Source organism: Zosterops lateralis (genome assembly GCF_965231275.1).
Source record: "Zosterops lateralis genome assembly, chromosome: 1".
NCBI lineage: Eukaryota > Metazoa > Chordata > Aves > Passeriformes > Zosteropidae > Zosterops > Zosterops lateralis.
Genome location: NC_139762.1, coordinates 134,807,989 through 134,822,181, shown reverse-complemented (window position 1 = coordinate 134,822,181; position 14,193 = coordinate 134,807,989). Strand labels below are relative to the sequence as shown.

The 14,193-nt window shown below is 35.9% G+C and overlaps 1 protein-coding gene across 1 annotated transcript in view; it reads left to right on the top strand.

The window, feature by feature from the left end:
- Positions 1-14,193, top strand: part of ANGPT1 (angiopoietin 1) — a 148,650-nt gene that overhangs the window by 90,362 nt on the left and 44,095 nt on the right. Inside the window, exons 5-6 of the mRNA XM_083865031.1 lie at positions 4,448-4,575; positions 10,090-10,191. Coding sequence (XP_083721157.1) covers positions 4,448-4,575; positions 10,090-10,191 — 230 coding nt within the window. The remainder of the gene's footprint in view (positions 1-4,447; positions 4,576-10,089; positions 10,192-14,193) is intronic.

Genomic DNA, 14,193 nt, shown 5'->3' with positions numbered 1-14,193 from the left:
TTTATTGATTCAGTCAACATAATGAGCTGCATTTTACCATTCTTTATTGCTTATAGACAAGCTGTGCTATTCACCAGATATCTGATGGAGACCTGAAAAACAATGAAACAACTGAGTTTTCTCAAAAATAACCAGAAATCTCAGTTAAAAAAAAAAACAAAAAAAGAAAAAAAAAAACCAAAAAAACCAAAACAAAACAAAAAAAAACCAACAAAAAAACCCCAAAAAAACCACAAACAAACAAACAAACAAAACCAATCAAGTAGATAATTTTAATTTTTTCCTAGCTGAGATTAAATTAGATAATTTTCATACAGCTAGAATAAACAGATATTGTGTGCTTTCAATTTCATATTCCCAGAGGAGAATACTAGATTATTAAATATTTCAGAAGCTACTTATTCTTAGTAGTCAGATTGTATTTCTTTAAACCTGGGCAGGAAAGCAAACATCCTCCATTTGTGATAACTGTTAGAAAATAAACTAATTACCTATTGATTTAATTTTACTACTGATAGCAGAAAAATAGTCTCATTCTACACAGGGCACACATAACTATCAACAAGTTAAATTTCCCTGACTATTGATTTGAGAAAAAGCCCTATGTTTTCTGAGCTCTCTCACTTGCAAGCACAGGTAAGCCATCCTACTAAAACTGGAGGGCTACAGACTCAGGTGCTGACCCTGGCTTTCTGCTGAGGGTTGGTGTCCTGGGAGCAGGTGCAGCAGAAGAGCTGCTCAGCCCTGGTGCTGCACAACCTGTGGGTTAACAGAGACCTCATTGATTTGGGTTCCTGGGATCCACAGGGCCTGGGCAGTTATGGATGGTGCTTCCTGTACTGTTTGGACTCCAGTCATTGTCCAGGGCACAGAGGAAAAGGAACAGCTGAAGGACTTATCACTGAAAGAAATAATTCCCATCAAGTAGAGAAAAACAGATAGCACAGCCCAAGGAGAAAGTTACTGGGCTAAAAATTACCCAGAAGACTTTTGGAAGTGTGGTGAAAAAATTATCGTAGGTTCTCCTTCTGTTCAGAAAAGCTTTCCACACAGGCATCATTGTTTTAAAGGAGCATGACCTCCTTACCAGTTTATTCATCCAGAGAAGGCAATCAAGAAACCCTCTAGGGTTCCAAATCTTGGCTAAGCATCCAGGTTTAAAAAAATGATAATATTATTTTGCTTGACATAGACTTATCTTATTCTTCAGGTACATAAAACTCTGTCATAAGCATCATATTTGAAAACAGCTAAACTAACATTAGAAGTTTGTCTAAAGTCAATATTTTGAAGCTGACAGAGAAATTTAATGGTTACATATTTGGTTTTAGAACTAATTTATTTGAACTTTATTACTTTTAAAAAAGTTTACTTACACATCTACCATATGTGAGCCAATACATCATTCAGAGACTTTACTTAATGTATAAAGGATTCAAGGTCTATGTAATGTAGAAAAAAATAGTCTAGAGCTATAGTATGTAGAAGTAGTTTGGAAACTATATGGAATATTAAGTTAGAAAAACAACAGAGAAGCTTAGAGGAAACATATTTTATGCTAAAAGGACATTACCAGTAACATTCCTGAGTATTAATTTTCTGTCAAGTTTGGGCTGTTCTTGCAAATTACAGTGTGATGTATTAAGAAAACCTAAACTTTAGCTAGTCATGCTTAATATATTGTGCTGCAATCTGTAATAGTACAGGTCCTTGTGAAGGACTTGGGCTTTTCTTCCAGTGGGAGCGCCAACTTCTGAGAGAGGGTGAGAGGCACCTAAGGAAAGCCATCTTCTCCTGGCTACAGTGGAATAAAATTTCTTGTGAAAAAAACCCCAAATGGGTATTGGATTGCTTAGTTTTTAGGAAATTACACATTTGCTCTCAGAATGATCTCAGCTACTTCAGCTGTCTAAGAGGAAAGATGGCCATATCTATGACATTTGTCTGTCTTTTTCAGCTTCATCTCACACACCTCTTTTATTATGTTTCTTTTAGCTTTTAGGCATGAGAAGATAATTATTTCTATAGATGATTCCTACAGATCCATATTTTTATAAAATTCTCAAAGCTATTTGCTCTGATGTTAAAATCTTACCTTGTTTAAATTTTTAATGATATAAACTTTAGACCATACTCATTATTTCTTTTGTCTAAGTTTCAATTGCAAAAGAATTCAAATTCAAATTTCCTTTATTGAATCTCAGTAGTTATTTCCAAGTGGTTCTCAATGTGTGTATAGCACTCATGTAAGAGGTAAGATAATCTCACTGCATACAGCTAATAAAATATAAGTGTTTGAAGGAAATGAGAGAGAAGTGAAGAGAGTGCAGAGAAGTGCCTCTGCACCACTAAATAAAATTTTTAGACAGGAGAGACTGATGTCTCCAGTTGAAACAACAGCACTAGAGAAAGTCAGGCCAGAAAGAATGGATCTATTCTAAACCCCTCTGAAATCAATGAGAGGCTTTGCTTTAACTCCTCTAGGCTTTGGCTCCAGCCCCAAGTAATTATTCAGGTTGGACTTTGGCCACAGGTACTAACACCATCTGATTACAGAAACTACCATGAAGTCTTTAATTACCACAAATCATGAGGACCTCAGTTCTATTACTTATGTAAAAAATGGCACTTTTAAGAGAGTGCAGATTTGATGTACGCCTTGCTAAGGACCTCACTGCCTGCCATCTCACAGGAAAGTGTAATCTACAACGTTGCCAGCACTACCTTTTCCAAATATGGCCAAGTTTCAAAGCCATTGATTTCCTAATCGAATTTCATTTCATTGATATATTTCATATATCAAATATATAAATTAGGTTTTATTTTTGTTGACGGTGTTGAATAAAAAAAATAAACATGAAGCAAATACATGGAAGAAGAGAAGTAAGAGATTTTTGTTTCTGAAAATAAAATTTTAAAATAATAATATAAAACACGTAAAAGGGAAAGAATAGTATTATTTTTGTGTAAAATGCCTACCTAGAGAGCAGTCTCTAGGTAGTCTTACAGTCAGGATTGGATTTCTCACTATGTTTCTATTTCTACCTTTGCATGGAATGACTGAGATTAAATATTTAACCTTTTTTTACCTTGATTTCCCCATATGTGAAATGGTATTAATACCAAGTGCTCTAGCAGGAGCTTGCCATCCTAAAATACTCCTTTGAGCTGTTCAAAGGGAAGATAATATTTCCAACTGCACACCCTTGGCATTATTCTCACTATCTATGGCCTGTGCAGTCCTGCAGGCTGTGCAAGGCCATTGCCTTGTTGCACATCAGCTTCAGTTTTGCAGCAGAGGCCACTTCACTCAGAGTAAATAAGATACTTTTGTATCTATAACTCACACTTTCAAGCCAAAAATGAAAAAGAAGTATTTGTCACTATAGGATGAGTGTGTCTGGAAGACGTATTTTAAATATTGTATCCTTATTGTAGGGATTAATGAAGTGCTGGCCTGAACCTTGCACATCACTTAAGGACATGTTTAAGAATCTGAGTAGATGGATGGATTTCCATGGGAATGCTGATGTACTTAAAATATGTGTTGTTGGAATGAAATCATATCCTTCACTGTTGTGTGGGGTCATGCTACTTTTTGTTTGTGAAACTGGAGAACACTCTCAGACGTTACTCTTTCTACAGGGAATTTCCTGGTTGTTCAAGACTGGGATTCTCCACATCTTGCACTCCTGATTCCTCAGCCCAGACTCATACAGATATGGACTGCCTGTAATATTCAGGATCAAGATCTGCACTGCTGTTATAACATTAACTGTTTCTCTGTGCTGAGCCAAAATGAATTCTGAAATCTTGCCTCTAGACACCTGAATTTGGTAGCAATGCTTTTTCTTTTATTGACTTAACAACGTTTATGAACATAGATATGAAAATAATTAAATTATTCTCTTCCAAAAAAATAAATTTAAACAAGCAGCTGCCTTGCTCCAAGCTCCTATGCTGCTCAAAAGTCATTACTTCATGAACAGAAACTCTCTCCTTCCAGCATTGCTGTCTTAGGTGAGCATCTGCGTGAGATCACAACACTGAACATGTTTTCCACCTTCATGTGCCATCTCTAGGGCATTCTTTGGCAACCTCCCAGGTACAGCTTTAGTCAGTGGTAACACCTGAGCAGCACAGACCTTTGCATTCAGGAGGAACATGCTGTGTTACCTCTCAGCAGACATGACTATTATTATAAATTATTAAATTACAAATTATTACCTATATCATGACTTCTTCTGGGGCTTACTCTGCCATCTGTCCGAAAGCTTCATAGTAGTTCTTTACTAGAATTTGCTAAATGCATGAACTGTGTAAGAAATACAGTCTAATTATTACTGTATATTTTTAAAAGTGCAGTGTGCAAAAGTGGACTTCCTAGATACAGAAATGCTTAAGGCTGTTGTTGTAACTACGTTCTACCATGTTTTTTGTTTTGCAGTTTTACTAAAGAATGCAAAAAAGGAAGAAGAAAAGCCATTCAGAGACTGTGCAGATGTATACCAATCTGGTTTTAACAAAAGTGGGGTCTACACTATTTATATTAACAATGTGTCAGATCCTAAAAAGGTAAAGAATGGATTTATTTTCTTATTTGCTAATTTGATATTGCTCTGAATTGAAAGAAGTGTTTTGAGCCTTTATTGAAGTTATCATTCCACAAAATATTGTACTGGTATAAAAAAGCTTGTCTTATATTTAGTCTTTAAAAAGTATGATAGACTGAGAAAATGATTAACTGTATTATTCCAGACATTCTTCTTTCCCGTTGACAGAAAATCCTTCCTAAGTTCCAACGTACACTCAATAGTTGACTCACTTCCTCCCACTTGGCAAGCTCAGTTGAATCAGACTATGGCTGCAAATAAATCTGCAGTAAATTTTAAAAGTGAATTTGTAAAGTGTGATAATGAGGAAGCTGATCTAGGGGATTATCTGGTAGCATGAGGAAAGAAGTAGCAGAATGAGTAGTTTTTAAAGATAAGGATTTAAAAAAATTCTGCTTCTCTTGTAGGGGACAGGGAAAAGTGGTTTTGGCTGTAAAGGGCACAACATGCTGAGTGCTAGCACTGTTTGGAATTATAAAGCGTGTATAATCCCATCCTTCTCAAAAAAGATACTTGGGAGGGGTTTTTTTTTATGCAAATGAAACATTACTCCATATAAGAGACTATTTTTTGCAAGTCTTTTGTTGCTAAGGTACCTGAGTCAGCTGAGGCTAGGAACATGAGAGAATAACCTAAACCAAAATTATCCATGGAGGAATGTTGGCTGCCCCTCTGACAGGGTAGTGTTGGGAGCAGCCACCAAGACTAAGGGCTGATTACCTGGGAAATACAGTGGTGGCCATAAATGGGCCAGACAGGAGGGAGGGAATCACTTCTGCCTGGTGGATTAATTCTTACTGCAGTAAAATGGTGACTCTGAAACAGAAAAAGACTGTAAAAAGTATTACCAATATTATTGTTTATAGCAATATTATGATCATATTAAGATATGCCAACTTTATTCCGAAGTGGAGTTTGGTATTACAAAAGGCCTTTGGAAGCCTGTAAACATGAAGATGTTATAGCTTAGCAAGGAATTAGAGTTCATTAAGCCATGACTAGAATAAGGGTGGGAGAGCTTTATGGGCCAAGATCAACATAATTCTGGTGAATGGGAATGGGAAAATAATTGTTATGACATAAAGGGCAGATATCCCTGAAAGCATTACTGAGCAGGACAAGAATAATAAAAGAAATTCTGTAGATGCTGCTCCACTCAAAAAGAGAAGTAACATTTATGCCCAAATCGCATGTACCAATTGGCAGTAGTGTTCTTAGCCTTACTGAAGTTCATAAATCATGATCAGAAGATGGAATGCAATTAAAAATAATGGTTACCTGAAAACACTGTGACACTGATGCTTTTGGTATATTTACCTCAAACTCCCTTCACTGACAGTATAAGGACAGTGACACAATGGAAGCCATACAGATTACAGATGATTACAGATGCTGCTATCAATCAACACAGGTATCACAGCTCAGCTGATATCACTGCATTTTGTTTTCCTGGAGGGTTCCTGTATTAGCAAGAAAAGGCAGGAGTGTGTTTCTGTGTGTTGAGGGCATTTCTATACATCTGTTTCTGCCTCACCCTTGCAATAACACAGCAAGGGCTAATCCCAGGCATGTTCATGTTAGTCAAGTGAGAAGTGTAATTGCTTTAACAGGTGGTTTTTTAGGCATTAGGGTCATTTAAACAAGCTGTAAGGTAGTTCTGTGCAGATAGCTGAACTAACTCCAGCTGAGATAGCTTCAAAATCACATCAGTGCAGCACTGTAGAGCACTAATTAGCCCAGAGGCAGCACCATGCAGACACAGTCAGATTGCTCTAATATCCTGATAGGTACTCCATGGAGACAGACTTGCATGTTTAAAGCCAGCTTAGTTATCTGGATTACCACAATGCAAAGCACAGTTCTGACATGTCTTAGGAGCCCAAATATATTATTATCTTCTGTATTACTCACAGTCACAGGCAACTATTGCATTTATAACAATTTTATACATCAGGTTACAAAATATACCTTCATTTTATATTTTCTAAGAGATACACTAGAATCCTGATATTCAATGGAAAATACCTTTGTCATATACACAAATTTTAGTCTCACTTTTAGTGTTTTGTTTGTTTCACATTCATATATTCATAAAAAAATTATCCTTCATTGCTTACAGCTCCATACCATTTATATGCCTCATTTTTATATGCTCACATATGCTTTAGACTACAATTTTTGTTTCTTGTTCCTATCTTCAATAGTTCATTAATATAGTTCATTAATCTTAAGCCCTTCATGAAAAATTAGTATTTAATATCTGTTTTAAAAGATCTTAATAATATTTCTTATTTTTTACATAGAAAGAGAAAAAGATAGAATTAAACTATTAAGCTAATTAATTGGCTTACTCTGACTGTGTATGTGCAGTGCCTGAAAATGTTGGCCTGACTATGCTGGGACAAATGATTATTCCCAGTGAAAGAAAAGGCAAGAAGAATCCTCTCAGTCCCCAGCAAAGTCAGGGTGAGCTACAGGGGAAGCAAGGCTTCTGATAAGTAAGGGAGCAGTGCAAGTGAGGTTGTCCCCATTTTGGAATTGAAAGAGCCAAGTCACCTTTGGGAGCCAAAGTAGGCCAGGTGTGAATGGTCTGGCTGCAAACAGGACCACTGCATGTCCTGGATCAATGTATTGACTCATCCACTGCCTCCTCTAATGCCCTCACAAACGTGACTCTTACCAATCTCTGGGTGCATTGTGCTGAAAATGTGATATTATCCACTGCTGCTGGGCTCCACGTGTCTGTGTCTTTATGGTTCTGCAAAAGCAATTGCTGTGGCTGTGGTCTTCACTCCTCCCTTTTTACTTTCTTCTTGTGGACTTCCCACTAAATTGGTGATGATGCTTTCTCTGAGCATATCTGGCAGAATTTTAAACCTTTAAATGTAGGCTAACCTAATGTAGCATATCTGGAGGAATTTTATCCCATTAAATGTAGGCTATCTCTCTGTACTGTGCACACTGTCCTCCAACATGACAGTCAGACTGTTTCTGCATAGCAGAGACTCAGTCCCTGAATCTCAAAGGCCTGGTCTCGAACTCGCTGCTACATACCAATCAGCTGGACTAGTGGGGTCTTAATGTGCCTGCATTTAAAATGCAATTTTTAGAAATTTCATATCTTCTATTTACTTTAAAATTGAGTTTATTTCTGAATGCTAATTATAATTTTTTTAATAATTTAGCCCGTAAGCCAAAAATAAGTAGAAATAATCCCATATTTCCCTTTTAGGAGCTTGAGAATTTTTATCCATGCATTTAAGGAAGAGGGAGAGAGCAATATTTTGGATAGTCTTTTATTCTAAGTCAGGTTATTTTATTAATTATAAAATCAGAATCTATTCAGTCATTTTTTTAATCCTCTTTTCTAATAGAGGATTAAGTATCAGAATGCATTAAGTGATGTTAAATACCTGAGTGCCTTAATCTTTTCTGGGACAGACAAGGCTAGAGCTATGCACAGTATTGTCTACAATCACCTTGAACTCCTGTTAATATGGGCAGGTGTTTGTGTCTACCACTGTGGAAAGTGCTAGACCACAGAATGATGGCAAGTGAAAAATGAGCTGCTGGCAAATCTTTTTTTCACTGTGCAGTTTTCTCTTTCAATTTGATATATTATTCAGAAAACTTAGTCTTTCAGGTACCTCATTATATTGTAGTATGAAAATCCCAAAATTTGTGTGTATCTTTAAAATGACTAGTCTTAATATAGTCGAGGATTCAATGCTTTAAAAATTGGCAGCGGATTCATGGGAGCTTGAAATGACTTATAAGGAAATCCATCTTTTAGAAATTCTCACTGTAAATCAGACTAAAGACATTAAATCCTGTAGGATAAATGTTTTGACTCACAGTGGCTTCCTTAAAGAAGGAATAGGGCCAAAATATTTGTCTAGAAAATTGTGGGTTTTCTTGTGGTTACCGTGAATCAAGTTTATGTTTGTCCTGGTATTCTATTTCCTTCCTGGACATTCACAGGGACTTCACTTGGCACGCCTGCTGCAAATTAAAACAAAAACACTTGTATATTGTTACCATGACAGTTCTTATGAGTTGGAGAAATTTAGAACAGCTTTTTCTGAGGGTAGAATATGGTCCTCTAGTCAACTGCAGGACAAATTTTTATTTAACTGTGTTGGATAGTAACCTCCAATTTGTCAAAGCAACATAAAGCTTTAAATTGCCAACCAGTGCTTAATGGATTGGCTCTTGGCTGACTGGCTGATGTGAGTATCAAAAGCTAAACGTTTTCAACACTCTTATATACTGACTTTTTACTTAAAGGGCAGAATACTGCTTTTAAAAGCACAAACAAATGAAATTTAGGATAGTTGCAGTGTCAATATGGCATCAATGAGTACAGGAGAATGAAATCAGGAAAATTTGCTTGAATTAATACCCCCAAGAAACTTAGATCTTAAAATCAAGTGTCTTACAAAAACAGGAACAAAAATTATTACTGCTTGTCTCATAGTAAGAAAAGCAAATGCACAAGCAGTATTTTAATTTTTTCATAGTTTATCTTCTATATTTTTGGATGGCTAATGAAAAAGAGTGAAGTGAACAAAATATCCATTTTTATTATTATATGGATTATTTAAGATTGGTAACAGATTTCAGTTTACACAATATTCTAATATCAAGGGTCAACAAAATTGTAAAATTGTCTCATTATCCTTTATACACAGAATCTTTAGTATCTATGTTATAATTTTTGTAGTGCAATGGTGACAGGGTGTGATCTTACATATTCAGTGTAGATTTAACTTCTGAACTTGTCTCACAGACCTCACCTCTTGAGCCTGTTTCTATCTATGTTCTCTGTCAGTATATGGGTAGCTTGCTCTGAGGTCGCCTGTCCCATTTTGGGACACTGCCTGGAACAATGCAGGTAATATTACAATTCAAAGGAAAACAGAATAACCTCATCTGTGCTACATTTCAGACTCCTAGGACGAGTATTTTCTGCAAGAATTCTCAAGATTTGCTCTGAGACCAAAAAACATTCTGCTAAAAGTTGTATGAAGCATCATTATCACTGAAAGAATTACTCTTGTTTATTAAGAGGAAGGGAGTGGTTCCAGGAGCAGAGCAGAGAAAATAGAAAAAAGGGCATGGGAGGGAATGTGAAGGAGAAAGCTGAAGAAGCAGAGGGGGATGATGTGGAGATGTTCTTGGTGATGTACTGATAGGTGACATTGCTGGGAGAATTACACTAAACATAATGAGAGAATTTTTGTTGTCAGAAAATGACTGAGGATGTCATTGAGGGAATAGGGCATGAGCAAATAGGAAAACACACTTCCTCAATACTACAATACTATATAATACTACAATACTATACTTCCTCAATACAACAATACTACAATACTACAATATTATTCACAAATACTCCCCCCACCCCCAAAGATGTCAGAATTCCAAAGCAAACTTGTTTGGGTTTTAAAATTTTTCTTTTTTATTTACTGCGTAGGTCTTTTGCAATATGGAAATTGCTGGAGGAGGATGGACAGTTATACAACACCGAGAAGATGGAAGTCTGGATTTTCAGAAAAGCTGGAAAGAATACAAAATGGTAAGGTGAAAAATGTGGAGTAACTGTACAATTCCTACAAGTGTCAGATTTCAAATACCACTTCCTATTGACCTAAATAGATAATTCTTCCTATAGTGAGATGGTGTGGTCATGCAGTCTTTTATGAATTACCTTTCATCATGTCTGTTACTTTTGAAAATACTTTTTACTCAGTTAGTTGAGTATTATTTCCCCTGATTTAGAGTTTCTTTCAGATCAGTTACTGAGATTAAAATGAGATGAGGCCAGAATGCTGCTGTCTGTCTCTCTGAAGTTTTGACTTGGTGTGATGTTAGGAGGTAATAGCATGTGATAATGTTTCTAAGACATGAATGTTTTCAACTGAGAGGAACTCATTCAGAATTTGGAGCACCTCAGACAGGAATAAAAATTTTTACTGGGGTTTATCCCAAGTCATATAGTACCTCTGCCAATCAAGTTAATGTACTGGAAATATTGATACTTCAAATAGGATTACAAGAAAATAAATAACTTACCAAATTAAAGATGACACGACTTCAATCAGGCTAGTTTCCCTTTGCCAACTCCAAAAAAAATTACTCCAATCTAAATAACGTCTCCTTTTTTTTTCATTCTCTGCCTGATCAAACTTTCTGATGGAGCTCCTTTCTCTGAGTCCCTGAGGACTGGCTTGGATTTCAATGACATTCCTAGTGAAGTTTTCAGCACTGTATTATCAGCCTGGCAGAGAAAAGGGGTTTTTTTACAATTTTTGAAAAACACTAATGAAAAGAGGACTTTAAAAACAAAAGCAAGTTCAGTTCAGTAAAAAAATTCTATGGGAAAAAGTTCTGCTTGAGAACATACAATTTCAGAAATAAACATAATATCACATTATTGAACCAAAATCTAGTTTTGGATTCTATTGATGCTTTATTTTCAATATTTTTCTATTGCTTGAAAATATAAACAATCATTTGGGTCAGACTCCTATGGATAACTAGAAGATATTATCTATTTGGTAATATATATTAACAAAAATTATATGAAAATGACAAAAATATTTTAATAGAGTTAAAAATTTGGAAATTTCTTTTAGAATTCATATTGTTATAATCTAGCAGAAAACTTGAAAACTGTTTTACTCAATTTTGGTTCAGAATCGAATAAAATATAAAGCATAAATTATTTTGGGGGAACCAAAATTTGAAGATTCTACCAGTTTTACTAGTGAAGAAATTAGAATTTGTATGTAAAACTTACATATAGACTTTTAAAAATTTATACATATCACATTAATGATTTTCTCAGATTTATCTCCTGAGATTTTCTTAGGCAGTATAATAAATACAGCCCTTCATAAAGTTTTCCCATGTGACTTTTTAATATATATATGTCTTCACTTAGTCATTTTTCTCCACCTTTCCTTCACAATAATGTGAATCTGTACAGGATTAGATTCTGTTCAAGCAGCCTGAATTAATTTTGCTTGTCTTTAGGAATGATAAAGTATTTTAAGGCATCATTTACTTCTACCAAAAAGGATCCCTTTTGGTCTTTTATTGACAATTTATCCTGTAAGTCATGAAACAAGATGGAGCCCAGGCTTGTTCTGCTTCTATGAACCATTTCACCAAAGTAAAAAATTTGGGCTCCCTTATGTGGTTATCATATAATGCCAAGTGTTCAATGTAGACTGGTAGAAGCTGGTGGACTCTGTGTATTACTGGGGTATCTGAAAGCATCTGAGCTTCAAGCCAATAGCACCACTTAATTCTTTGGTTGTTCAGAGAGAGTGTGTGGTGTCTGTTGGACTGCCTCCCCCCTCTCTTTCCTGTAGTTTCTTCCAGTGGAAGCTGGGTAATGTGGGTGGGGGAACATGATGGCACTTAGGCTAACTTGGAGCAGTTGAACTTAAATGTGTGTTTTCCCAGTCCAAAGTTCAAATTGAGATTTCCAGTTTTGTTCATGTACTTGTATCTCATTGCAGTCCTAAAGCTAACAGAAACAATATTATAATATAATAACAGCAACCATAAGTCTCTGGGGCTTCATTAATTTTCAGTGAGTTTAGTTCTTATTGGAAAGAAAACTGGAAAACTCTTGAAGTTTTTAAGCTAAAAGCAAGTACTTGCCAGCTTCTGAGCTGGACAGGAATTCAGGCCACCAGCCTGCACTGCTGCTAAAGCCGTCATAAGTTATTGGCTGTTACAGTGTCAGGAGGCCACTGCACATATGCTCTGGCTCAGATCCTTACAGCAGCTTACCTGGGAAGGGCGCACATGGAGCAGTCTCTGCACAGGTGGCAGCACTGCTGGGTTACAGGAGCCATCTGAAGCACTCATTGTCTTTGATGTCATGCTGGTGCTTTCAGTTTACATGGAAGCACTCCTGTTCTAGACACCAATACAATAAACAGGTTAAGTGAGAGGTAGGAAGTATTTTTAGTAGGAAGTATTTAACTCCATTCATACATAAATTGCTACGCAGCCAGTGACAGCACAATAGTGTTAAGAATTTTTCCTCCTGTTTTTTTTTCTCCATTTCCACTTGCATTCAGCACTCAGTCTGTAAAATAAAGAAACACATTCTTTGGTATCTAAAACTACAGATAATGAGTGCAAAACCTTTTCTGTAGATTCACTGTTATGCAAGATTGGCTATATATCCTCTTGCTTAGGGGCATATATTTCCAGTATCCTTCAATTTTCTTCTTAGTCTTATGGGTTGCACTGTAATTTGTACCTTTGCTCATAAGAACTCATTTCTAAGAAAGCTCTTGGGCCATTTGAGTTTTGTAGATTCAATAGTAATTGGAATAAATTCAGAGATAACCCCATAAGTTCCATCCATCCTTCCTTATCAGTATCTACTACATCTGTATCTACTACATTAGTATCTACTACAATACTTCCATCCTTTCCTTATCAGTATCTACTACATCTGTTTGTTCGCATTTTGCAATGGATTTTCTGTCATACTGTTTGTTGCTTATCAGAAAAAATCGAAGTGGAATAACAAATAATTTCTTTAACAGTAGGTGAGATCACCCTGAAGCAAGTTTCAAGCATTTTTCATATTTTCTTTCCTGAATAAATGTAAATGTACAACACTATTAAGAGTTTTGATGTCTAGAGGGGAATATCACTTAAAAAACTGTTGCTTGCCATCTGCAAAACCAAGACCCTTTAGAAGAGGGTTTTCCACAAGCTTACTGCCCAAGACACAGTTTCTGGAATTTATTAGGCAGTTATTAGCAATAATCAAATCTGAGTAAATGGTTAGCTCATGTGCTAACTTGGCTGTCGAGAGTTCTTGATCATTTTCCAGTTTTCAGTTCTTGGATGAATGCACCTTTCGCAGTGACTGTCTCCATTTTTGCCAAATTAAGTGATGGAGTATTAGATATAGCCTTTCAGCATGTCTAGTTTAATAATTCCCATTAAATTCTCTGAATTTATTCCACAATTGATAGCCCAACATTCACTGTGAGTTTCCTAGGGGGCTTTCTTTGGGGTCAAGCCTATTGGGAGTTTTCTCAGACATTTAAAATGACTTTCCTTCTTTCTCTCACTTGAGAAAAACTCTCAATAGGTATTTGAAACTGCATGCCTTAGCCAGCTCAAGCAATCTTTTTCCTAGCCATTTTTTTTCCTTCATGTCAGTATTTAATTGTACTCTATGCCTTAATTGCTACTTTCCTCTCTCTGATGACAAAAAAACTATCGCTTCTTTTAATCATTCATAATGTCATGAGCTAGATTAGGATCACTTGTATACTGTACACTCCAAGATGAATTTCTAAGCTTTATGGCAATCATTGCCTTCCTGATCAGCAGCTTTTTTTTATTTTAATTTCTTTGAGGCAAGAATGATGTTTAATGCTAAGTTCCACATTCCTTTAATTTCATGTTCCTTATTAATATCTAAGAGTCCAAGAGTTCAGTGCTTAAAACAAGTCTGCTTCCAATTGTTTCAGAAGTTATCAGTAGCATTTGTGTGTGCCTGAAGAACACATCTACAAAACCACTTCTATTTCTT